Source organism: Ochotona curzoniae, unplaced genomic scaffold (assembly GCF_017591425.1).
Source record: "Ochotona curzoniae isolate NIBS_2020 unplaced genomic scaffold, NIBS_Ocur_1.0 contig_43, whole genome shotgun sequence".
NCBI classification, from domain to species: Eukaryota; Metazoa; Chordata; class Mammalia; order Lagomorpha; family Ochotonidae; genus Ochotona; species Ochotona curzoniae.
In genome coordinates this window covers 10,565,479-10,593,427 of record NW_024466218.1, presented here as the reverse complement: position 1 = coordinate 10,593,427, position 27,949 = coordinate 10,565,479, and the positions used below count along the sequence as shown (strand labels likewise).

General features: G+C 40.0%; 1 protein-coding gene across 9 annotated transcripts in view; it reads right to left on the bottom strand.

The window, feature by feature from the left end:
- DTNA (dystrobrevin alpha) overlaps window positions 1-27,949 on the bottom strand; it is a 301,963-nt gene that overhangs the window by 9,398 nt on the left and 264,616 nt on the right. For 4 of the 9 annotated variants that reach the window (XM_040984867.1, XM_040984866.1, XM_040984868.1 and 1 more), the window contains 7 exons: window positions 25,505-25,592; window positions 22,387-22,484; window positions 19,801-19,914; window positions 14,970-15,066; window positions 4,540-4,699; window positions 2,159-2,248; window positions 1,202-1,370 (listed from right to left, as the gene is read on the bottom strand). In XM_040984867.1, the coding sequence (XP_040840801.1) occupies window positions 1,202-1,370; window positions 2,159-2,248; window positions 4,540-4,699; window positions 14,970-15,066; window positions 19,801-19,914; window positions 22,387-22,484; window positions 25,505-25,592 (816 nt within the window). Of the gene's footprint in view, window positions 1-1,201; window positions 1,371-2,158; window positions 2,249-4,539; window positions 4,700-12,013; window positions 13,189-14,969; window positions 15,067-19,800; window positions 19,915-22,386; window positions 22,485-25,504; window positions 25,593-27,949 lie in introns of those variants that run through there. The other 5 variants (XM_040984870.1, XM_040984872.1, XM_040984871.1 and 2 more) reach the window with 3 other exon arrangements.

Sequence of the window (27,949 nt, the reverse complement as noted above, 5' to 3'; positions counted from 1 at the left end):
AACAATTCTAAATTATAGAGAAAGGGACAAGCCTGCAAAGTAAAGTTAGAAGCACCAACCCATGGCCAGTTTCAATGATGGTCTAGTAGTTGGGTTTTGCTATTAGATTCTGCTGCCTCATAGCTGCGTCTCAAATTGCCTCTCTTGGTAATTTCCCATCATTCCTGGTCTTGGATTGCTAGCCCAGACACTAGAAAGGCCTCTTCTTAGTTTCTTCTTTGGGTCTTTAAAACATCCAGGATATTTTTATCGACCAGTCTAAAGTAATTTTCATGTTAAACAACACCTCCCTTCTGAATATGTGTGTGTGAGTGTGTGTTTGTTCGTTCAACCCCTTCCCCAGCTTTGTGTCACCTTTTGTTCATAGTTCTTACAACTCCTTGAGCCTCGTTCTTCCAGTGGTTCTTTTTCCCATTTTTTATAACTTTTTTTCCAGGCTGTGCTTCACAGCTATTTTTATTCTCAGTACTGATTTCTTTCTCTCGCTTTAAATATGTATTTATTTCAAAGGTGTGAGAGAGAGGTGTTATATTTACTGGTTCACTTCCCAAAGGCCCACAACAGCTGGAGCTGGGCTGGTCCAAAGCCAGGAGCCAGAAACTTCTGGGTTTCCCACATGGATGTAGGAATCCAGACAGCCACCTTGCACTGTTTTCCAAAGTGCATTAGCTTGGATTGGATTGGAAGCGAAGCAGCTGGGATTCCAAACTGATGCCTATATGGATGTGGTGTTGTAGGTGTGCCGGCATCCCAATCCTCTTTTTGGATGCTGGGCAGCAGCCTGGAGCCCAGTTCTGCTTTACAAAGAGGAAATAACCAACACTCCGGTGTGCTGTGTTGCTTAGCTAGGATGTTTGGACTACTGGGTTTATCTCATATATTATGGGCACTTGCAACTTGTGGCATTTTTAGTTCACAGGATTTCAGAACATAACTCTGTTGAGGAACATTTATATTTTGTGTACAACTAGTGCAGTGCTATTGCTGAACTGAGCATGTTTAAGTAACATACTGGAAATTTGAATCAAAAAGCTAAATTTACACGTAGTGCCTTTCTTGTTTCTTGTGGTACAAAAGGAAAATCCGTCATCCTGTTCAAAAACAAGAACCCTTACAACCATATTTTCACTTTCCTCTCCTTCCTTGTAGCAGCACAGGTTATCCTGCTCTAAGAAAATGCCCCCAAGTGGAAGAGACTCACATGTCACTGCGCATGGTGCTTGTGGCAGCTCCACCATGAATGTACCCGGGTTTCCGGGCATGGATCTGTGCTAGAAAAGCCTTCTCAGAGGTTGGTGAAGGAACGAGATCCTCAAATTGAGTCCGGGAAAACTCAGAATCCACATTGCTCTCCGTTTCACTCCCGACCTCTAGTAAATATAATCAAAAGAAAGAAAGCATGGCTTGTTAGGTCTTTTAACAGCCTGAAACAAAGGTTAACATAAATTGACCTGTCCTTCCTGCATAAAACATTAGCCAGTTATCATTCATAAGTAAAATAAGTGTTTATTACATTCAAAATAAAAATAGATACTAATGTGAGCTAGTATAAAATCGTTCGGTATAAAGAATTTCCTTTTTGACTCTAAGAAATGTTATGAGAAGTTTTTATGTGTTAGAAATGAACAGCCAGAAACCACAAACCTAAAATGTCACAATTAATTAATATTTCAAAGAATTATAAAAGTATAAGCTGACAATACTTGAGGCTTCTCCAACAAGAATTAATTTTGTACTTGGCATTTGTTGTGGCAGTGGGTGGGTGGGTGCCATTAAACATAATGCAGTAACTAGTGACATTTCATTTTATTTGTTAATCCTAACGCAAATAACAGCAGCACCTTTAAATTATCTTAATTTTGATTAGAACGGCTCTGAGAAGTAAAAGCCCAGATTAAAAAAAAAATGCTTCATTTGTTACAGTTACTCTAATGTTAACAATACAACCAGAATCCTACTGGATAAACACCTCACCAGGTTTTGCTTTAAGAAATGGATGGAGATGTCATAGATACTTCGCACATTTATTCTAGCAAGTGTCTACACAGATCTTTAAAAAACATTTTTAGCATTTGACAATCAGCAGATAGATCACCCAAAGAGGCACTCAGCACCTCTGCATCCTGCTGCAAGGACGGAGGCGGGACAAGAGACTCACCAGAGTTCAGCTCCTTCACAAGAGAGGACATAGTATTAGTAATGGAATCTGCCGCTACTAGCAAGTCATTCCTTAAATTTCTTCTGGAACCTTTAGTGAAGAAAAAAAATGATATATATATATATATTTTTTTAACAACTCAAAGCTTTTCCTTTCCCACAAAATTTTTATGTTTGCTAATTCTTTGTGTTGATGACAACCCGGTTAGAGATTGATGTCTGTGTAATTTGCTACCCAATTTGGGGGCATTTTTGAACGTGAAAGGAATCCATTTATAAGACTAGGCAGTCTAGCACAACTTGGAATGGTCCCAGGCCCATGTGATCTCTTTGAAAGGACCACTCACACAGGTGCTAAGGCTGGTGCAGCTAGGAGAGTTGTGCCTCCCAGGTCACCGAGGTCACGTTCTGGAAGCTGAGTACATGGGATCTGCAGAGTCTGTGCCTCCTGTCAGGGCCCCAGAGCTCTCACTACCTGCACAGCTAATTCTTGGGAATGGGAACTCTGCACTGAGCACTTTTTTGAGCATTATTGCTCTTGCTGCCAAGACGCAGGCAGATGCAAGTCAGCTACCTGACACTGGAACTTTAGACTATGCTGAGATTGAGCCTAGGGTAAAGAAAACAAGATTATTATGTTTCAGGCACAGTAAGTGTTAGATGAGTATTGGTGGGTTGGCTTGGGACTGGAACAAGATGGAATTGAAACAGGTGCAGATAAAAGGATTGATGATTCAAAATACCTGCTTAGAAAATGGATGTGCCTGCAGCACATAGCAAGAATATGTATAGCGAGAATGTTTTATGAACTAGGGGTTGCCTACAGGCATATGTCATTGTGTCATTTCCCAGAAAGTGGTAACTAAAATGATAAGCACGGTTAGATTTTAAGTAATCCAGGTAATTAGCTGAAATCATTTATCATAATAGAAACACAAGCTGCTTTACAATATTGTAGATTTCCTTGGATAATAGTATCTGTTTCCCCTATTGATATCTTTGGATTATGGATGGTGAAAAACATTTTGAAAACTCTGTCAGGCAAAAGGTAATACTGATTGAAACGGGTTATTTGTACAGTTATTTGTGAGATTGAACACCTTTGCACATTTTTACTGGAAATGGGCATTTCTTCTCTCTGTTTTCTCAGCCTGCTCATGCTTTGGAGCTTTCTTTACCTTATCGGTTTTCACGTGTTTGTGGATGACTGAAACTGTGAAAATTGTGAGACGTGACTGCAATCTGTCCTGGAAAACCTTTCCTCAAGTCTCCTCCTAAATATTTTTTTGTTTGTTTGTTTTTGTCTTTTGACTTTTTTCTATGCTTCCCTTTGCTTTACAACTTAGAATCATTTATTTCATTTCCTTAGATTAATTTGCGAGTTCCTGAAAGGATGTTCACAATTTATTGTAATTTAAAGAAGACTAAGCTACAATGCCTAATCTTATTTGTGCAAAAAAGAAGAGTATAGGATTAGAGACATATTCTTAAATATGTATACAAGCACCAAGTTGGGAAGGATCGGACTGTTAGAAGTGTTGACATCTGGGGAATGAGATTGGTCACCCTGAGAGAATATTTGGAAGAGTTTTTTAAACTATCAATAAACTTCAAAAAGCTGATAAGAAAAAATTTCAAGTCCTTTGTTTCAGGGCACCTCCACAGCATAGTAGTACTGTGGGAGAAGGCTGGTTGAACACCTCCATCTACTTTATATTCCTCTGTTACCTGCAGAGGCCTAACCTTATAGCCCTGTATCACAGAGGCAATGATTCAACTCCTGAGGACATCCAAACAGGAAATCTGAAACAGACGGGAATAAAAATTTCTGGAGCTCTATTATATTTTGCAGCTGGGTAACTACAGCCGAGTAACTACTTCTCTATTTAAAAAGACTAACTAGAAGAAAGGATGAAGACACAGATACAGTTACACTGGAATTACACTATGTACCAAATAATCGCATTATTGACAGTTTAAAAATGTCTGAAAGAAATACTAAAAATAACTGAAGATCATCTTTAAAAGAGCTGGCATGATTTCATTTCAGTATTGAACTTTCTTTAATGTAAAAGGAAGATAGCAGGGGATTGTTCAGAATTTTGAAGTGGCTATATTCATGAAGTTTCCTGGGTTACTGGCTAAATTATTTTCCCATCCCTTGATGAGCAAAGATTTATTAAAAATAACGGAGCAAAGAAGGCAAGATGGAGAAGTAAGAGCAGAGGTGGTTGGGGGAGGGGTGTTGGCCAGTGGCTGAGAGGTCAGGCTGTGACGAAAGCCACGGGGTATCCCAGAGTTCCGAGGTTCTTGCTAATCCACAGACCTGGGTCACTTATTTGCACATCAAAGCAGACCATAAGAAAAAACAAAGTCACTTACTTTGTGCAAACGCCTCTTGTACATCGCCCCCTACCCCCGTGAGAGAGTCCTGAGGCGTGTGGGTCGGGGTTGAGCAGGCGGAGGCCGAGCGGATGGGCATGGGGATGGGCCTGCTGATGGTGTGGCTGGGGGAAGAGCGAGGAGAGCCTGCCCCCTGGGTCTGGAGAGACAACACAAGTCATTAATTTGTTTTTTCCAAGTACATGCCCTATGCCATTGCCCTTGTCTCTGTTGGATACATGTTAAAACAAGCCAGAGTGAAATTCCAAAGCAGAAGAAAATCCTACATAATTGAGATGGTAATCCTAAACTCCAGTTGCAGGTACAGATAATTCAAAACCTTATTGCATATAATCGGAAGTTTGGGTTAAATACTGAGAGCTAGGCATATTAGTATAGCGCTGCTCTATAATATTTGAGATGTGTGCCCATCAGTTGAAGCTATTATTAAAAAGAGATAATTACAAGGAATGTGTATTTGCTCCTTGAAGGAAACTCGTAAACTAAAAAGATATCAAGCAGAAAGTTTTAAGTCCAAACTAGGAGATAATTTGTGATGGATAGGGTTTAAATATGCCATGATTTTCAACCTGTCTTGGTATTATCTTTGGAGGTGATCTCACAGTTGAAATCATGATATGCAATATCGTACATGTCAGATTTAAGTTAAGGTATAAATTGCTTAATCCCTGTTTTACAGCGAAGTTGACTTTGTCCAATTACTATGTGAGTCAGGAATTCCATTGGAGAAGAGGAAAAACAAATCTTGGTTTCTAATTTTGGGCTACTGCTGCTGGCAGGAGATGTCTTTCTCTACATCTGTGAAAAGGCAGTACTCTAGCAGGTTTTAAAAGTAGTTGGATTTTAAATTAAGAGAGAAACCAACTAAAATCCACTTATCACTGCAGTACAGTCTTCAGTATGAAATCATTCTGAGACTGCCATGCTTTATATTGAGGTAGTTTCTACAATGAGGCTTTTTTTTTTTCAAAAAGTTCACCTATTTTAATAATTAGAAGACAAAGGCAGTCAGTCACACAAACAAAAGAAAATACAGGAGGACTCTGAAATACATGCACCGCAAAGTGGGCCTCACGTGAATTCCATCCTAGTCTGTGGGTCTGGCCAACTAGAGTGAGAACTCTTCCACAACAAGGCTCAGAGATTCAGTGCCAACCCATTCAAACTCGCACGCATGCACAGAGCAAAGCTCTGGAATAGTCAGTTTCAATCATTGTTTTGGGTTCAGTTGCTAGCAGTTAAACACACACATATCAATTCTATCCAATGCCATGCCATTAGATCTTCAAGGCTCAACATCACACATAATTGTCAAATCTACACATTGAGGAAAATCTAGAATTAAAAATGAGGCAAACCAGAAAAGAACACAGGAAATAACTCATGTGGGCTAAAGATTGCATTCTTGCAGTACCTTGTCATGGTCTGTAGAGGCCCAAAGAAGAGAACTTTGCCCAGGAAAAGATGTTCTGCAGCCTGTTTAGCTCAGTATGCTTAAGAATGGGGTTAGTTTTCCCCAGCAAGCTTTGACAGTTCAGCTCTTTTTCTTTGAGAGCTTCTGTGACTGAGCTAACTGCCCTCCAGTTTCCCAAGTCAAACATAAAGGACTTCACCTTTGAGTCACGCTCTATGACGTTGCCAGGGTGGGGGGAGTTTTCTATACATTCTCATTGATTTCTTTCCATGAGCCTGTGAAGTAGGCATCATCATTCTAACTGTTCAGTTGGCATCCCAGGCCCCAGAAAGGTGAAAAGAAGTTGGCTGTCTCAGGAGGTAGAGTCAGAATGGCAAGGCTGGTGGTTGGATGTTATGAGTACCCTGGGCTATTGATGGTCTGTGGCAGGTGCAGGAGACACTCTCAAAGGAAGAAGAGCTTGTATCACCTGTGCATCCTTTTCAAGGCAGGGCCCTCGGAGAGATCCTGGATCTTTGTTATCTGTGCTTTTCAACCAAAAGACCAGTTATAGTAGGGAGAGGGGAGTAGAGAGGAAATGGCCCAGGATGGTTGTAGGATCCTATTGGCCATGGGACCTGGAAATCGAGCTCCTCTAACATGCTTGAAGGCTGACAGAAACACATCTTCAGGTTTTGCACATAGTTTAAAATGTATAAAGCACTGCTACCTAGTTTTGTTTCATGTGTCTATTTAAGTGGTAGAAGCCATAACTTACATCTCAATGGCAGTTTGTTGTCTACAGAGTCTTTTCATTCCAAATGATTCACTTAATCCTCCGGAGTACTCTATGAGATATTACTATTTCCATTTTATAGATGAACATGATGAGGGTCAGAGAGGGTAATTTGATTACCCAAGCTCTCCAAGCTAGAGCATGGCAGAGATAAAATGATCCTTAGCCTTTAGATTATAAGCCACGTGTTTGCCACAGTACCCAGAATGTCTTCTGAAGATAATACCTAATCAATCATGTGCTTCCATCTATGCTCCTGGAAGCAGACAGATTTAGCAATTTGGAGCTGAAATGCTGAAGCACACAGACCCCCTGTCATGTGATATTGGAGCAGAACTCTAGATTCTCTTTATGGAACAGACAGCACCTTTCAGTCATTAATTCTAGGGGAGATTTGAGTATTCAATGTGGTGGGAGGCACTTTGGGCTGTTTATCAGCTAGTATAGATGTTCAGGCCCATAACCTTTGTTATTACCTATAGTTCTGAATCCAAAAATATTCTGGTACACATGTGCTAATTTGGCCCTCATGGGTGAAGCTAAGAATGTGCTATCTGCATTGTATTGCCTTTTAGAAACTTGAACAGATCTGAATTAGGGAATGTATCTGGAGCCGGTGAATTCAGATATGGGGCCATGGCCGAATTTCAACAGTTTAGCAACTGCTCTGAGACAGCACTGAACTGTCACCCTGCTTCGCTTCTTGTCCCAGGCTTTCCAGCACTGCTCATGGGGCTCATATGCCTTAGGAAATAGAGGCATGCGTCTGGTCTTGACCTTCTTATCCATGAGCTTCTGCACTTTTCCTAGTGTACTGGGCTCTGCTGCGAAACTGTGTGTTTTAGGCATTCCTGATCTCAGCTTTCTCTGCTTTTTGCACATTGCCTCTAAAACCAACTTTGCTTATTCATTTCTGTCTGCCTCCGTTTCTATTAGTGGTTGCATTAAGAGCCAAATAAATGACTGTGGCTAAGTGCTAAAGCACAACAGTGTGCTAAATCTGATTAGACAAATGTGTACATGGCTAATAGCCACCCTCTCCCCAGTGGGGCTCTAATTGGTGTAATTTCAAGCATTCTGATCATGTGAAGAAGTTAGGTGGAAGATTTTGTACTGTAGGAAAGATTCAGTGGTATCTTTTGGGCTACTTGCAACTCCCATTCATATCCAGTCTTCACCTAGATTTGGAGTAGAATGCTAACTCTTGTGTGCTCATGGTCTTATTTACTGGAATGCTGTCAAGTTTGGTGCACTGAAGTTTTCTGGCGCCTACACTGAGGGCCTACTTTAAAGATCTTCCTTTATATTCTGTGCTCATGTGAACATTAGAATAGGGTGGTTGCCTTTGGGCATTGGGGCAAATCATTGGCATTACCAGTGTTTTTTTTCTTCATAGGTTTGGCCCATGGAGAAAGGTGGCCCCTATCCTGGTCATGAAGCATGCGAACAAGTCTAGAATAGTTAGAGTGAATAATCTTGCTGGACATCCTTTCCTGGAAATTACTCTGTGATTAATGAAGCAGAGACCTAAGGGACAGTGGTCCACGCAGATCAATAAACAGATCTGAAATTCCAGAGGAGAGAACTGATTTATGGAAGAAGGAAAACATATATCACATTTGGCAAATTTAAAATAGCTTTCATCCTAGAGGATAAATGAAAAGTTAATTTCTATATGCCATCATCTGAGTGCCCTCAACCTGCTATTGTATTAATTTTTAACAAGTCTGACATGATCCATAAATTTTCTGATTTTTTTTCCCAAGATGTGTTTTGGCTTATTCTCAACAATTAGAATCTAGAGAGGTTTTAAGGAAAAGAGTAAATGCTAATTGCTGAACCAGGCCTCCCTGACAAAGTGCAGAGGAATGAGGTGCCCTGACTCAGGTGGGGCTGAGGAGTCAGGCCACTGGTGCACTCAGCAGCCTGGGAAGGAACAGCAAGGTTCAATCCTCTGATACCCTTTCTGTCACTAGACATCTACTGTTGATTGCCATACTCACGATCATTTCCATGCTTGGGCTTTTGAGAGGAAGTTTCATGTACGAATTGTTACATGGATACGAAGGAAGTTGTTGTTTTTTTTTTTTTAACTTGTCAGGCAAAAGGCATCATCTGACTTGGAGTTTGAATGTGGAGACTTCTAGACAGAAGAAAGGAAGTAGCAGGAGGACATAGGGCATCCTGGACCTTGGAACAGAATACACAAGGTGCTAACAGCACCCAGTGGGGCAGGGCATGGCAGGGATCGTGGCAGGGCCCACAGGCGGCTGCGGCACTGGGTCCACTGCAAGCAGCAGTGAGAGATGAGGCTGGGAAAGATCCAGGCTTCAGGTCTGCACTGTGGACTTCACCCTGTACTAGGGAGTTATTCTCTAAGATTTTTGATTAGAGAAATTCATTTAACGTCTGTAGAATTAACCAACCACCAACTAAAACAGGAAAAAAAGAGGTGAGACAGCACATCCAGATGGCATGTTTTTGAACACTAGATGACGGTTTTGATGGTGCAGCTGAGTATCTTTGAGGACAATGACATGCCTCCCTCACAGTTCATTGTTCAGTGGGAGAAAAACCACTAAGAGAGCGGGAACAAGGAAAAGAAAGCAATGTGAAACTCAGGGTAATAAAATTGTTCCTTTTGGGCCTGCTCATATCTAGAGTCTTTTTTATGCTAACCAGAAACAGAAAAATATACTGTTGGACTGCTTTTGTCAATTCTTCTGTAGAATCTGCTCTCAGTTGTTACAATTGTAAGGTGGTTAAGTCACCATTTGGGAGGCCCACACCCCACATCCTACAGAGTGCCTGGTGTCCAGTGATGGGTCCTCTGTTTCTGGCTGTTTCCTGATCCCTTTCCTACTAAGGCACATTTGGAGGCAGGGTGCAGCAGTGGACAGCTCAGGTACCTGGCCCCCTGCCACTCGTGTGGGAGCCCTGGGTTGAGCTCTACACGGCCAACTTTGGTCTGGCACAGCCTTTACTTTTGCACACATTTGAGAAGTGAGCTGGCAGGTGACAGAGTTCTTCCTGCCTTTCTCTCTCTCTACATTTTCAAATAAAACAGAAAAAGAACATCACAAGGCATGAACAAATATCTGTTCAAATTTTCTTTCTTGATGGAAGTATTTAATTATATGGAAAAGAAGTGGATGCATGAGTGTGGATGTGTCAAATATGGTTACATATACAAGGGTGCTACAACAATTTTGTGGAAAAATAGATTTTTATAATAGTTTGTGGTGGGACAGTTTTTTCAGAAATTCTTGCATTTTTCATAATATATACCTTTCATGAAATTTTATAGGACTAAATGCATGAATTTCAAGGACTCTTCCAATAAATTAATCATTCATCCCATTTTTCATAAACATGCTGAAGTATCCTCAGATACTGTGTGTATGTGTAAGCAAAGGTACACCCATCCCAGATTCACGCCTGAAATTCATGTCATATTTTACAAAGCTTGTTCACATCCACGGTGGCATAGCTTAGTGGTCTCTTTGACATAAGTTATCAGGAAGCAATTGACATAAGATCTTACAGCTATAAGTAAAGAGCTACAGAAATTCATATCTAACTTCAGTAACCTTTCTAAGACAATAATCGTTGAGATCTTACTTTATAAATTCAAAGACATTATAAATTCAAAGTCAGTTTAGATTTGGATTTAGACTGGTACAAATATTGTTTGGAAGTGGAAATATACCAGGAACCCGGGAGCATATCAAAATTGTAATGACAACCAGCTGCCTTCATCATTAAACTTTAAGAGTGTTCTCTTTATGGATCCTTCAATGAATCTTAAAGATACACAAAGAAGAAAGAGGGTAGGATAACTTCAATTTGAGTTTTATAAAAAATTTATTGCTTGTGATACCATAATCATCATATTATATTACAGGCACTATTTGTTTTTAAATTCATGTTCTCTCCTCAAGGGGGATAAATTCATGCATTACGTCTAACAATAAACAGTATAAGTCAGAATTATATATGCCAGTATAATAAAATACTACATTGAATCACACAGACTTATGATAAAAGCAAACAGACGTTATTAAATTAAACACAATGTGTTGTGTGGGGGTGCTTTAAGTTTGACTTTACAAAGAGAATGTCCCCAAAGGGAAAATCTCATAAATAAAAACAGAATTTAGAAGCAGATGCCAATCTAAAACCTCTAAATTCTTTCCTTAGATCATGTTATGCCATGGGAAGGGTGTCTAGTAAGATAATACGGGTCTGTTTCCATCTAGAGCTGCTGCCATGGGGCTGGAATTTATGGGTTTCTACCTGATTTTGCCTAAAGGTCAGCATCCATACCTGCCATTTTCCCAGCTTAATTTTCAGTACCACCATGAAGCTCCAAGTAGAGACTTTTATTCTTTCTGTCATAGAAATTTTGATCTCCTGAAAAGAGGTATGTTTATAATGCTGCAACCACTGATTATATCCTCCGTTTGCTCCATTGCCAGAAAGTTCAAATGCACACCCTTATCTCTTTTGGTCAGCATAAAACCTAGCATTTTATTTTCCTTAGTTTTTGACTTTTCAATTTCAACTTTATGAAGTCACTATGTCATTACCAAAGGTTAACTGAAAGCAGCTTGAGTATAAAAAGAAATAAATCAAAATGAGTCCTATGGGCAGACTCTTTAACCACCCAGATAATGCATAATTCAGTTACTGACATCCGGAGGTACTGTGGATGGCCCAATAGCACTATGCTGTAGTGCCCCCTCCTGGCCAGATCTACAAGTTGCAGAAGCTGCTCAAGGGCTCTGGTCAGGAGGAGCTGAAAGGAGTGGTGGCACGGCAGGAGAGTTGGTTTACAGGCACTGCCACAGTCCAGCCCTGAGCATGTAAGTGTTGTTCAACTTTCTGATCCATGAAACCTTTAAGAACGTACTGCCTGGGAAGTGGTAGGGAAGGAATCCCCTAGGAAAATGGCTAAAGCAAGGCTGACCAACTACTGGACAATTGCTCTCTGCCCACCAGGAGGAGGAAGGATCTCTTAAGTCCTTTTGGTGTGCACATGCTAAGAAAGACACAGGAAAGAAAAGAGGCCATTTGCAAGAAGTGCAAGGAAAGGACATTATTCTCTACCATGATCTAAGTGTGTTGGAAGTACAATAGCAATCACCCTATGCAATATTTATGGGAAGTTATACAGGCTGCAAATAACTGTGTATCCCTTACCCTAGGGGACTGCGTCCCATTAAAATTTAAGCTTAGTAATTTTTTTCACAAAATACAAAATGATATAATACATTGTCTTTATTGTCTGACATTACAGATGGGTTTTACACTTTCTTTTTATTTTTCTTACAGTTGATGGAAATGAAGAGTAAAAATGTATCCAGCATTTGGCAAACATTCTTTGTTACACACAAACACACACAATGAATAATAGAAAAGAGTATACAAGAGAATTAAAAGATACGTTGAAACTGGACAGGCTGTAGATTTAAAAGATCCATGGAAATAATGTGGAACATCTTAATAATGCCAATGAGTGGGACATATTATCATATACAACTTGGTACATGCACTGGAAATTAAGCTGCCCCTATTTTGCTTCCATATATATATTTTTTTCTTTTGAGTTGCTCCCTCTGCTGGCTTATGAACTTGACACCAGGGTCAGACCTTAGGCTAATGTTAGAGTCACAGTGTCTTTTATTTTCACAAAAAGAAAGTGCATGCAACAACCCCGTGAATTCTCAGGACAGACAGATTCTTGGTGATAAAAGATCCCTGTCTATACCTTAGGGATCACTGGCAACCAACAGTTGGGAATTGTGCTTAGGGAAGAACCAAAAAGAAGAGAAAGGAAACATTACTGGGACCCTCTTTCTTTCACATGATTGAGGATATTTTGCCGAGCGGTGGTACCACGGCTTAATACTTATGTGATGGAAAGACACAAAAAGAGTTTTCACACCTGTGCAGTAAAATGGAAGGTGAACTGAATACTTGTGACATGGGAGGGTGTGGAGGTGAGCTTCTGTGTGCGGTGGGTTTTGAGCCACCCATTGACTCCAGTGTCTCTCTGGAGATGGTGGTGGTGGCTTTATATTGACAAGCATCTGATCAACAACTTTCAAAAGCATAAGGCTAGTTTGACACATATATGGGGTCCACAAAGTTGTCAATTAATTATAATTTGCTCCCTCTTCTAAAAGATATAATAGGTCCTTTTTTGATGCCTTTCAGTAGAGATAATTATGAAAGATGCTAAACTTTAAAACCCAATTCAAGCACTACATTGAAAGGAAGCAAATTAGTATTGTTTTCTTTTCTTTCCAAACTAAAGCATGAACATACATTAGAGGCAAAAAGCAATGAGAGAATCGGCAGGATGGCAGGCCCCTCCAAGTGTTAGTTAAGACCTGCAGTAGGGGACATAACTTACTCCCTGCTTCAGTTCTTCTTCCTACAGAAAGATTGAATCAATAACAGTTAGATTACCCAGGGTTCCAGTAAGAGTATGTATACAGTGTGAAGGAATGCAAGGTGGGACACAAATGCATACAACTTTGAAGGTAGACCCAGGTTTCTGCCACTTCAGTGACTGCACCTCCAGGTCTGTTTAGCTATCTTAGACTACAGACACTTCTCTCTCCTTTGTGTGTCCAATTGTCTCCCAACGTGATCTGTCTCTCCAGCCTGGTGTTTGTACATCTGCCAGTCGTCTGAGCTCACTTGGTCTAGGCTGGTGTCAAGATGGCTGGTGGTCATTGGCCTCCTATCACATTTCTGTGATGACGGAAGCTATAGGAATGCGAACAAGGTGGAGTCCCCAAAGCTTCCTGTCATTTAGTGAAGGGCAATATAGATTCACACCTTTTCATTTTGTATAACCATACGGTGAAGTGGGAAAGAACTTTTCTGTTTCATTAGATAATAGGTTAGGGTCAGTGGCAGGGTATTGAACATGTTGTCTTGTCTTACATAAAAAGTACACCGCCCACCTCCTCCCAATCCGCCACTGAATTCTACACTTTGCATGTCTAGTACACTGTATAAAGTTTTATTGAATAAAGATAAAGCAATCCCAACACATATTGTTAAGGAGGACACTGATAAAAAATTTGACTATGGAATAAAAGAAGGAAAACAAAAGGGAGAAATGTTGCAAGGGCTGTACCTGTGATTAAAAACAGTTTTTGTTAAGGTAATAAATTAAAAAGAGAAAGATGAAGAAAGAAATAGAGTGGAAGGAAGGAAGTAGAGATAGAAGAAAAGAAGAAAGAGGGAGGGAGGAAGGAAGAAAGGAAGGAAGGAAGAAAACGAGGGAGGGAGAGAGGAGGAATGCTGGATCAACAACACAGAAACAATAAATTATAACGTGTTGGGTATGTGGGTGATCCCCGAACAAAGCCAGGGCTTCCTGTATCAGTGAGATGCTCTGGATGTTTCTGCTGCTGCTGGGCCTGTCATGGTCCTGATCAAGAGCAGTTCACGCCTGTTCACACCAGGGAGGAGGGTCACGCAGCCCTGGCATTTCTGTCGGGCTGACTGTGGATACAAGGCATATACTTTTGACTTGAGAAATGATATTTTGTATACTGGAGAAAGGAAAGAGGCTTTAACAAAGGAAGATTGCTGTTTCAAATGAGAAGAGCAGATTATAGCACTGCGCAGAGGACTTCTAGAGATCATCTCAGCCTACGGAAGGGTAAGGAGCTATTCCCATCAGTAGCTTGCATCTGAAAGCTATTGATATCGTCTGACTTGCTGCTAAAGCCACAGAGAGGGCTAAAATATTTAACTGAGATTAACAAAAGTCAATTTCACTTAATAAAGCTAAAATTTCCCAGTTATTTAACAGCAATATTTAAGTTTTAAATTAGACATTAGCCTCTGTTTAATTTTAGTCAGAATTGCTGAAAGCTATTAAATGTAAGACATTTTTAAAAAGATCAGTTGGATTTTGCTACTTTCCAGGACATAAATGAATGGGAAATAAGCCAAGAAGAAAATTTCCCAGGAATGTTTTTAGTAGTCTGTTTCTAGGAAATGGATTCAAATGAGCTCTATAACCGACTGCTAATGACTCATAGGTCTGAGAAACAGTTCTACATCCGAGCTTGAAATAACATTTTGGTGGAAAATCACCTATATGAATTGGAAAAATGATGGCACATTATGTGCAGGAAACTTGACACATGACATAGCAACACACTGTAGAAATACTTATTTGAAATGGCTGACCTTCAGTAGCTTCATGAGACCTTCCAACTGGACCATTAGCTCTCTCCGGCTCTCCTGGAGAGCAGACATTCTCTGTTCCAGCTCATCTTTGCGCTGTCTAAGAAAGAAGCAGGTGTCATCAGAAAACAGCAGAGTGGGTCACCCTTCCCAGTTTTGAGAGACGAATGGACTCCAAAAAGGGACATCTTTGAAACGGTTAGCAGACACACAGCTGCTGTCAAAGGAACAACAACAGCCTGAAGTGTACTTCTTATTAGAAGTCATACTAACTTCAAATACAATTAAAATCTGTTCAGACATCCTTGCCCATCTACTCTGAGATAATCGACCATTTAATGAAATAGTTCCTGAAGGTGGATGCTGTAGCAGGTGCTGTGTCCTGCCATTGACTTCTCTTCAGACAACAAATGAAAACCAAATTCTCGCTGAGAAAGGCCAATCCTCCAGATCCTCAGGTTCCCGGGACTCTTTTGTAAATTTCCAAAAATACTGATTGCCTTAGTATTCCAAAATATGATCTAGAAATGGACATTTTTAGTCTTTTTCATTCCCAGTGTTCGTATGTGGACCATTTAGAATTGGAATCCTAACGATACATGGTTATTACAGACAAATCTAACATTTTTGGCTTGGGTTTGAATTCATAAAGTGACATAAGAATAAAGGAGTTCCCATGTAATTGATCCACATGTAAATTTTACATATATCTATATATGGTTTGCGTTTGTCTAATTTTATTTTCTTTTAAAGAACTTCTATTAAACTGTCAGGCCGAATGGAACCCACTAAGGATAATTTATGTTCCATCACTTATGTTGACACTGAGAGGTACCAGAAATATCTAAAAGGGAAAAGAAATGAAAAGTGAAGAATATTAATGGTGTACATTTTGAAGTTTATGTATACTTCCCAAACCAATTTCAAATCCATGATTTCCTGATCATTAGTGAACCAGCAATGTATGCACCTTTCCTTTGCCCCACAGGCTTCTGTCTGACCTTGAAGCATTAGAACTTAGATTCTGTAAATGTATGGATGCCTTAGCTGTGGATGCATTAGTGCGGGAATGGATGAGGGTAGACCTGATGGCACAGACGCCAGGTTCAGTGGAGCTACAGTAGGAACTCTGAAATGAAACGTGGACAACGTAAGAGTTAGGTCACTGACTCATTCATTTCAAAGCTATTTTGTGGGTTGTCAGGTTAGGGCTAAAAATGAGACATTTGTAATTTGTTTCTGCACAGGCTTTCTCAGTAATAAAATATGGATTTAAAATTTAGAAATATATATCAGTCCCCTTTGAAAATACTTGAATTTGGATTTTTCAATTTTCACAGTCATTTCTTTCTTATTCCTGAAGCAATTCTTCCTTTAATCTTCCTTATAATGGCTCCTCTTCTGTAGCGCGAGGGCCAGGGACACGTGATGAGCTTTAGTGATAGCTTTTGTAAGCTTTTGTCTTCCTGCACTAATATTCCAATTTTGAGTCTTGCTCTACACAAAAACATTCTTGGAGAAGTCCGTTGTACTGCTTTCCTTGACACTGTTTGTATACAATGTGCTGAGTGTATGCTGCTAGGCCCTAAAATAAAAATAGATACATTTCTGCTTATTTCTAGTTCTCTTTTTTTATATGGGTCTATAATTCTTAGCATTTTGGCCATAGGAATATTTTGAAAAGCTAAGGTAACATTCTAATATTGTAGGTAAGAAACACATAGGCATTTAACCACTTAGTAGTACTAATTTACATTTCTACAGTTAACTTGTACTAACTTAGAGTTAGTTGACATTAAAAAATCTTACTTCTACATTTATCTTGCAATACCTCTTAAAAATATAACATTGAATTAAACTAAAAATCCATTTAGTGACATCTTTAGTCCTCCATAAGTGTTTACACCAGTGGTTATAAAATGTGGACCCAGTAACAAACAAGTGGTTAGCTTCCATCATTTGAAAAAGAAGAAAATAGTGCCCAGTGCAGTAGCCTAGCAGGTAAAGTCCTCGCTTTGCACATGCCGGGATCCCATATGGGCGTCAGTTTTAATCCCGGTTCCGGCTGTTGCAACCATATGGGGAGTGAATCAATGGACAGAAGATCTTCCTTTCTGTCTCTCCTCCTCTCCGTGTATCTGATTTTCCAATAAACAACAACAACAAAAACAAAAAGAAGAAAATAAAAATTGGTGAGCTTATTTTCCTAGAGTTTAACATATGTTTAACATATGTTTATTTTTAAGGTCTGTCATAATATGTTTAGTATTACATTCATTTTTAAGAAAAATTTATTTGAAAGGCAGAGTAACAGAGAGAAAAGCAGTGAATATGTATGAGAGAGAGAGAGAAAGATATGTTCTGTTTGCTGGTTCACTCCCAAATGGCTCCAAGAGCTGGGATTAGGGCAGCAGAAGCCAGGGGACATGAACTTCTTTCTGGTCTCCCACACTGAATGCAGGGAGGGGCCCACACAATCAGGCTCTCATAAGCTGCTTTCTCATTTGCATGAGCAGGGATCTGGATTGGACACCCATATGGGATGCCAGAACTGCAGGTGGAGGCATGCCACAATGCCAACTGTGTGTGAATGCTAAAGTTTATTTTTTTAGGGTGGTGCTGAGGCAATTAGCAAGAATTTTAATGCAAATTTTATCTTAGATAAATTATATACATACTACATTCCTGAATTTGAAAATAACCTTTTTTCTTGGAAAGTATATGCCTATACATGAATACTTAGGGGTTAAGGGTTATGAGGTTTGCAACTTTTAAGCTATGCAAATCTCAGTCTCTCCTATAAAAAGGGTAAAATAATGATGTGTTTGTTTCAGGCTTGTTGTAGGCTTGTTCAGGCTTGTTACATGTAGGACATTGTATTTAAAACTTAGTGAATACTGTCAGATTAGCATACAGAAATACCCAACATGTAACCCCACATCTGGGCAGTAAACTAGGCTTTTAGACTTTCTGCAGCTAAACTGAAAAGACAAGCATCGTTTATAAAAGTCATAAAATTTTAAGATAAAAGTAGAACTCTGCAGTTCTAAAAACTATAGTTGTACTTCCTTCTTCCTTTTCTCTGGCCCCTTGTTGAAAGAAGTGTGCCCTGTCGCTTTCTTGGGAAGGAGGTCATGGAGGGGACCTCTCCAGAAACTAAGAAGGAATCCCTGTGGCTGTTCCCCACTGCCACCTCTGGCTGTGAACTCAGACCAAAGTAACTTTGCAAGAGCCCATTATTTTGCGATTCTTTGAAAGTGTGAAATGACAAGCCCAGACCCAGAGTGGGGGTGTCAGGATACTTTGCAGTCCCCATACTGTGCGAACACCTGACATACAGGACATTGTGAGGGTCTAGAGAAGGCCCTTCAAGGAAGGGTATTTCCTTGCTTGCAAGGAAGCAAGCAAATCAGCTGGGACTCCAGCACGTCAGGCAGCACACCCTTGGAGGGGTTACCAGCTGACAGTGAAGACCAACAGCACCGAAACTTGGGGCAATGTGATTGTAGTTCTGGATTTAGCTGGGATTTGGGAATTCCCACAAGTCAGGGTGAGGAAGATGGTTGGAACTACTGGTTAGTTCCATTATAGAAACACCAACGTGAGAAAAAATGCCAGTTGGAAAATGCATCATCAGTGACTCTCAGGAGCAACAAGAGCCCTTCCCTGACTGTGTCATCTAAATGGAATAAAATGCTTTTGAAAGCAAAAGTTCTATGGGGAATCCATGAAAATTCCTAGTAGTCTTTCCTCTGACAATAAGTTGAGACAACAAGTGGAAGAACTGTAGATACTATTTCAAGGAGAGACCAGATATCCTGATGTGTACATGAATGAGCACCGTGTTTCCAAATTGGCATATTCTGTCACATTTATGCATATTAGAGTTTGAGTTTGGAGGGCCTATGTGATTCTATATGGCAAAGGATATTGTCAAACAGCCATTTAAATACCCTTGATGGGGAGAATCATATAAAACCTCGCATTTTCCATCTTTTCATTTTCACGCCATCTGGGGTATGGCATAGTAGACATGCAAGGATTTTTAGCAAAGTTCACTGAGGGTAGGACAGAAATCACATACATTGAGAAGGAAGCATTTGTTGTTTCCCATTGCATTACTTTGTAATTTAAAAACAGGGTGTGATCTCTTTGTTTTGCAAAGGCCCTGTGACCTGCCAGTTCTGCAGATCTCTGTTCCACCAGTGAATTTTTGATAGCTCTGATGCCCAAGCCAAGGAATGAGCCTGGAGATAGCTGGGGAGCAGGCAGTTCTGCATCTTGGGCTGGGTGGGCTGCCATGCTCAGATGTTAACATACTGAGGCAAAGGAGGAAGTCCCCAGAAACATCTACAATCACGTAGTATGTCAGAGCTGCAGGAGGAGGAGAGCCTGCTACATCATCCCGCTGATCCCATGTTAAAGCTTAGGTAAAACTATCGGGGTCAAGACTTAGCAAGAGCATGTGTGTCTATTTACGTTCAAGAGCCTGCAGTGTGTGTAGCTGTGTATGTGTTTGTTTTCTTTCTCCTTTGCAATGTAAGCAAACTGTTGCTCATGCAAGCAACAAAGAGCTGAGTTCATACTTTTTCTAGGGAGAGATTTTATTTGCGACCTGAAGAACCTCTTCTCTTTTTCTCTGTATTAAATGAAAAAAAAAAATACATGTAGACACTTTCCCAAATCTCATCCATTAGGCATGCACTATTAAGAAACAGATACATGTCAGGGGCATTAATTGCGAAGGACTGTTTTCTGGCTAGACATGGGTGGCATCCAGTAAAGTGCTTAATTGCTCTGTTTCCTGAGCTGACACGGATGCCCTCCTTCTTACCTGAGGAGCCGGAGCTCTGCCAGCAGGGTTGGGTTCTGCTGTGCCTTCTCTGGTGCAGGCTGAGAAGCTTGTTCATGCTCTAGCCGAAGCCTCTGGATCTCCTGTAAGATTTCTCTTGGGAGAGGAGAGCAAGGTGAGAAACCAAATGTCAGATAACTCCCAGAATACCAGCAGCTGGTTGGGTGCTGTGGGTGAGCACAAGCTTGGCTGGCTGTGTAGTATGTCCTAACCACCAAGGCACTGCAGTCTTGATTGGCCCTGAGACCCTGGTAAATAACAGAGCGGTGGTCACAGGAACAACTTTGTCTAGTGCACTGCTTAGGAGACAAAAATGCATCTTCCCATTATTCATGATCACATTCTGGCACCAGAAAGTACCTGCAGCCACCGAGTAATGAGTGCTTGGAGGGAAGATAAGGATAAATGGTACTCATTTCACAAAACGATATGACCTCATTCTCTCCCCAAGAATGAAATTCTTTTTACTGAACTCACCCGAGAAACCCTACGGCAGGCAGAAATCTTTCTCTTTTTTTTTTTTTTTTTTTTTTAACATTTTCCTTCTTACTCAAGGATCCAAAGAAGGGCAGCCTTAGAAGCAAAGAGCTTTTAAAGGGATTCACTGTGATTGAGTGTATGACATAGAGTACTACTGGTGTGACCTCTGTAAGGCTGTGACCTGTTAGCCCATTGCTGATGTTGGGGCCCTGGCTGCCCAGCATGTGGGTGAACACAGGGCTGGTCATAAAGGCTGTGTGACTTGTACAAGGAGAATGACCCCTGAGTGAGTCAAATCTATTAAGCAAGGTTACAAGTTATGCATTCCTGGGGGTTGGAGGTGTCAATCTCATAATGAGCAAAATCCCTAAGAGCCAATAAATAGGAAAAAGCCCTGAGGATGGCAGGTGGATTTGGTAGGCAAGGTGGTGAGTGGCTGCTCATTTGAAAGGATGATTTACAACTTCTGGCTGCACAGAAACCCCAGACAAAGGGGCTACCCATCAATGAGTCATCACGCCTTTCTTGGGAATGGGAAGAGGCTTAGCTATAATTCCATGATTTCTGACCTTTTAATTTGAATTTTCTCTTGATATTAATTGTCGGAACTTTTTCAGAAAAGAAACCCTTCACTGAATCTCAGGAAGCTAGGAAGTAAAGAGAATGAGGGTCCCACAGACCTCAGCCTGAAAATCAGTAAACTAGGATGCCCAAGATCATTAACCCAAAGCCTTTTTTTTTTTTTTACTAGAAACAATGTGAAAATGTTCCAGTAGAGTTTATACCTTCATTTATTTTTTTTTCTGTAAAACTTTAAAGAATACTTTGACCATTTATCTAAAAACTTCAGGTCAAACTCAAAGGGCATGAGATAATTATCGCACATTGTTCCTTTACAAATTTGACCTTATAACTGACATCAAGTTTAATAATGGGATTAAGCAGTAAGGCATTATTTTGTGCTTTTGCAAGAACATAAAACAAACAAGATATTTCCAGGTTGTGCTTTCCTCAGCACTGAGTTTGGGCTCTTACTTGGCTGGCATTATTCCGATAGTGTATATTTGCTGAGTGCCTCTTGTGTGCCAGGCATGGTGCTGGGCTGGTGCTGGGTGTCTATATTCAGCATGAGCTCATTCTGAAAGAGTTTCCATTCCACGGAGGAGAGATGAGCAACCTGGTCCATAAGTAGCATTATTTCAGGTAAGGATGATTCTGCCATTCCTTTCTCCCTCTACAGGAGAACGTGCACACACACGGTGTAAAGGAGGGGGTTGCTGGGATTGGGGGTTGGGAAAAATCAGACTGGTGGTCTGCAGGTGTCATTGGAGCTCACAACTGAATGATGGGAAGGAGCCAGAGGAAGGGCTCTCTAGACCAACAGGACAAGCGGTGCAAGGGATGCCAAGGCAGAAGAAGCTTGTGTAGGATCAGACTGTGTCAGATCAGGATGACTGACAGGTCACAGACACAGGAGAGGGCTTCCGTGAATGTGTAATAGAGAATCATCAGAGGATCCTGAACTACCGATAATGTGTTAGGATTTATGTTTAAAACATGACAGGTTGGGTTAGGTGGTGATGGCAGAGGTAAGATGGATAGTATCCAGGGTATGTTGTGGAAGTAAAATGTAAATCAATTTGTGTCTGAGGAAAAAGGACCTGCTGGTGGAGTGTATGTGGAGATATTTGACTTCTCCAAGTGGGTGATGATGACATCACTTCTGAATGGCTTTATCTAGTTCTCCTTATAGGGTGCCTTCCCATCTGCTTCTGGGCGGTAGAGACAGCATGCACCCATTTCTCTGAAGGACTGCATTGCACTAAACAGCTCCTTAACAAAAGTATGTCAGAGCGGAAATGGAATGGGACAATATTCATTTTGTTGACACTTCAGAAATATATGCATGTTTGTGTGAAGTTTTCTCATGAAGTTTGTGGTGATCAGAAAATCTGAAGATCAGGCTTACAGAGGTCAACATCGTTGATTCGAGATGCCCTTCCTTGAGTATATTTCCAGCAGGAAAGCACAGAGACTTGAAGCCATGAGCAAACGACCAAACAAGCCAATGTGTCTACAGAGTCTTACCTGTTCTTGTTTTCTAGTTCTGCAATCAGCTGTCGTTGTTGCTTATTTGCATCAATGGTGAAGGAGATATCAGGAGCACTTCTCTGCTGAGTTGGCTGCTGGGAAACAAGGAGTGCACATGATTTACTCTTGGGAGGGTGGACCTAAATGTGTTTGGGAAGAAAGAAGTCATGATATACAGACAAAAAGCAGGAAACTTTGCAGCATAATAAAAAGGCAAATACACAAAATTAAATTGTCATTCCTCTCCTAAAAATCTACTTTTCTCTCACTCTGGAGCACATCTATGCAATGGAAAACAGAATCCTTTGGTAGGAAAATATACAAAACACAAGAAATTCGGTTTTGTTTTTTTTTTCACCTTTGAGAAACTTTCATTCCTATCACACTGTATCCAGTATAATTATTCTGAGTATAGGTCGATTTAAAATATGTTTTACTTCTGAGATAACTTTTTTTTCTGTAAAATTCTACACAATTGCTATAATATATTTAAAATGTCATTGTGTAAAAGATTTATCTTCGTGGGAAAGGCAGACCTATAGAGAAAAGATCTTCCACCTGCTGGTCCATTCCCCAAATGGCTGCAATAGCTGTAACTGAGCCAATCTGAAGCCAGGATTCAGAACCTTCCTCCAGGTCTCCCACGTAGGTCCTAAGGCTTCAGGCCAGCTTCCTGCTCTCCCAAGCCACAAGCAGGGAGCTAGATAAGAAGTGGAGCAGCCAGGACACGCACTAGTGTTCACATGGGATCCCAGTGCTCGCAAGGTGAGGATTTAGACACAAATCAAACTAAACAATTCAATCAATTAAAAATTTCAACGAATTCATTGATTCTTTATACTCTCTGTGGAAAGTATTTCAGAGTAAAGCTTTGAAATTGAGGAAATCTTACTGCTCTTATTCCATTGAAATCTCCTTAAGCTTTAGGCTGCCTCAAATATATTGATTGATGCATTTTTTCCATTTGTATGTTTTTAATTTGGCACCTGATATGTAATAAGTGCTGTGGCAGGTATAATGTAAAAAAAAATTCTTATCCCCAAATGAAGGATTAATATAACTGGAGTACTTTAGGTAAGACATATGTATGATTCAATAGGAGAATGCAGGGAACATAGCTACATGATTAAGGTAACCATGGAAGGAAGAAAGGGGAGATGGCATTAGGGGTTTATAAAGTGACATTGGAGAGCCAGTTGTTGGATGGGTAGACTATACTCTATGCATGGTGTATTTGGAAATGGCTAGGCCATAGGGTATAGAGTAGGGAGGGGCAATACATCAGGATGTTGCAGGAAATACAACGACTGAGTAACAAAACAGTGATGAAAGATGCTCACATTTCCATCAAGAAGATACTGTAATTGGCCCCAGTATGTGGACTGTCTCTTTTCTAACATGGTGACATGTTACTACTTCTGATCACACAATTATTGATGTGTGATTAATAACAGATTTACCAAAGTACACGGAATCATATGTAGATGCTATCTTTCCTATGACATATCCACTAAAGTTGTATATAAGTAGGCAAAAGGCCCAAGTAAATAATTTTCTTAAGAAAAAAAAACTGAAACAGAGACTGGAGAAATTGTGTATATATAAATAACAGCATGTACATAGATATTTAACATCCCACCAGGGATTACTAACTCAAAGGAAGGATGGGGCCACAGGCATAATCTAGTGGAAAAAGGGGAGCTGCAGGTGGAGGTGTGGTCAAGCAGTAAAATGTTAGCAACATCCAAAGCAGGCAGAGAAATGTCTCTGTTCCAGGTGCATATGCCATGACACACAGCTCTGGTCATGTTTGCTTTTCAGGATAAACTGAAAATATGATTTCAAGGTAAGCCTTCTGATAGACTAACACTGACAGCGGAAAAATATTCAAAATATGGTAGGGACCAGAAAGAACGTGGGCATAGTTGATCTATATGTTATCCTTTTGTGTCTGTAGGTTTATATATCACTCACACATGTTAATATCTCATCTGACTCTAATAATTGCTAGAACTGACATACGTAACAGTTTTATCCAGAGATGAGAATACTGAACATAAGGTAGTGCTTTCCATGGGCCATGGAGAGTTGGGACTTGGACTCCAAAGCTCACGGTGCTAACCCATGCCTGTGACATCACAGCCTTTGTCTACCGTGGTAAATGTATGCAAAGCTGAGAGAAGACTTGGAAAGCAAGTCTTGCAGAAACCTTGCTTTGCTTTTCAAGAGCTACCCAAAAGGATTATTTGTCCTAAAATCTAGTTCTCTCATACTCTGAATCAATTTTGATTTTATTTGACATATTTGTTCTTACATTAGGACATTTGAGGTTTCATGTATTTCAATTATACCTGTAGTCTAACAGGTGTGATTTGGGGGCCATTTTTAGCCTGTCCTAGATCCTTTCCTACCTTGAGCACAGTAGTTTTTTTTTTTTAACAGTTACAGGTCTGATGTTACGTGCCATGGCCAGTGCAATGGGGTGTTACATTGCTCCCATCTGTGACTGTTTAGGTGCTTGGCACGGACAGCTTTGATTTCTTGCAGCATCTCCTATGAGAGGGTAAAGCAAGAATCCCCTCACCATTTCTTTGCTACATTTTGCCCCTTGTGCTTTATTAACTGTAGTTTATCTTCGGTTCAGCACAGATGGTATCTGAACAAAGGTGTTGAATTGATGGTGGCTTTTTATTTAGAAGCAAACGGTAAAAGTTATGCTGTTGGTTCTGCTAGTATATTTTAAGTGTCACTTGCAATTATTCTGCCTTAAACCTAGTGTCTTTGCTAAATATATTTGCTTTAAACTCACTAAGGAATTATAATCAGTCCTTAACTCTTTCCTCAGATACTCATATAGGGACAACACTGGGTAAAGGGGATCGGAGGCTTCTAGCTTGACTATAGTGTCACACAGCTGTAGAAGTTACATTTCTTGAAGCTTCTATTTTAAAGTGAATGCTCATTAGCAAGATAACATAATATAGCAACAAACTACAAATAATACATTATACAAATTGTCCCAGTAATCAGCACCAGCTATACTGATAACAGTGAGCATATGAAATTCAAGGATCTTGGATGCCAACAGATGGATCCTTTTGATCAAACTACTTACAGACGAAGAGGATTCTGCTGCCAGTCTTGCCGCATACCTGGCAATTAGCCTGTGTTCTTCATCAAGCCGATTTGAACTCTCAAGCATACTGTCGGAAACACAATAAGAAGGAGACTGTTAGCCAGTTGAGAAAGATGTCTACATTTGTATCACCATTAAGGAGTCTTGCTATTTTAATATTTCAGTGCCCCTAACTTGCAAGCTATAAAAACCCTCTTAGTATAATGGTCTTCAACTTGGATTCATGATGTGATCTATGGTATTGCTAAGAAGATCATCAATAAATCTTGTCTTTAGCCAATTCAGTCATATTACCAAAAGAGGAATGGCATTTTATAAATCAATATTTCTGAGGCAAGAATATTTTCTCCTTAATTTTACTATCTTTAACCTTTACTTTCTTTATTATACAAGCATGTATGTCTAAAATTACACATTCAAAAACGTGGAAAGAGAAAGAAAACAACTATGGGCAGTGCCCCTGATTTCCGTCTGTTGGATTTCACATCCTGTGTAATTGATCCTCCCTGAGTGGGGACTGAGCTCACTGACCTGCTTCTAATGACTATCATATATCCAAAGGAAAGGAAAGCCACTTCCAAAATGTGGTTATAGAAGACCATGGCTTCGACTTGGTCCTGGAATGATTGTCAGGCGGGAAAGGTCTGCGTGATGAAGAGCCTGAGGCAGCCAATAACTGCACAAACACGTCCCAGTCTGGAAGAACCTTTAGAGGACATCACAGCCTGAGCTGAAAGCTGGGCTGCAATCTATTGCATCTCCTTGAGCCAGAAGTGCCCTGCTAGCCAAAGCTGGGATCCTGATCCCTGGAAACCATGAGATCAGTGTTGGTGGTTCTGAGCTGCTGATATTTGGATTAACTTGTTATACAGCAATGGAGAACTCGTAAGATTGTTATCTGCAACCTTACTTCTCAAGTAAAGTGCCTTTTATACTTACTTGCAGAGAAGTGGAATTATAATAATGGTTCAAAATAATATTATTTGGCATTGTTTAGTGTCTCCCATAAATTTATAGAAACTGCTCACAGTATGATAAAGTTGGTAAAAATCCCTTAGAACTACCACAAACATAAACATTACCAATCCTCTCATATTTTAAAAGAACTTCATCTTTTGAGCTCTTTAGGCAAGGCTAAGTTTTGAGTACCCTGAAACAAATTCCATGGAACATACCAACAACACTAATCCTGCTTAACAGACTAGTTAGTCGGTCATGGATTGCATTATTGGTGGGTTTAAGGTCAGGATCAAGGGTAGAAACTAGTTCTCATTCCCAGACATAATTACACTCACCTCATCAGCTCTTGCACTTAAGACTTTTTTTTTTTGTAAAGAAAAAAATTAATGTCCATGACAATACTTTCAAAAGACATATTCCCACACTGATCTAAAGATGGTAAGATTCATCCATTGTTGGATCCATAGAAAGTATTATATAATTATTTGTATTTACATTGACACGTCAAGTGAACATGCAACACACAGTCTGAACTTTCCTCCTAAAGCTAAAAATGAAAATCATTTTGTTCCTTTTGCATGTTGGCAGTGTCAGTTCCAAATAACTGCTCCCTGGTTGACTGAAACAATCGCTGCCACTTTTTTTTTTCCTGGCCATTTGGAAGGCATTCCCATCTTTATTTACTTGTTCTATATGGAACTATATCCATTTTAACCCTGAGTATCTCTGCTACAGATTTGACCTTTTTGTCTGGGCTGCAATAAATGACTAGGAGTTCATTGTTGATTTCCCCATTTACCTACTTACCCTTCTATCCTCAGAAACACAAAGCTTGACTTAAGCGCTCCTAAATGTTAGTGCAATATTATGATTATTTTGCCTCTTAAATAATATCTTTAGATTTATTAGTAATTCCCAATTCTCTCAAAATGTCACCAACTATTCCACAGCTACCCAGAGTAGCACTTTTTACACATTACAGTGTAGACATATTATGTAAGAGCTTTCGTAAAAGGCAGTTTCTGACCCTGCAGTGAGGTAATGGAGCAGAACCTGACACTATGCAGTTCTAACAAGCTTTCAAGAGATGTTGTTACACCTAGCCCAACACTTTGAGTGGCAGTAACCTATACTATCTTAAAAATAAAAGGGAAAATCCAAATGCAGGAAGTAAAATTAAATGTAAGTCATATAAAAGAGATCATTTCCCACTAACAGTCAAACAGTTTTATATTTTACACATTATTTACAACAGGATGCAAGGCTTACGTAATGTGTAGTATCAATCCCAGTGGGCTGAGATTTCAATTATTTCATACATTTAGACTTTCAGAAAAACAATCCTAATGGCAAAAATAGAATCAGTTTTGGAAAACTGATGCTTTAAAGCAGATGTTTAACTTTGCAAAAAACAGTGTCTACACTCTACTATGGATTAAAAAATTAGTTTTCTTGTAGCTATTT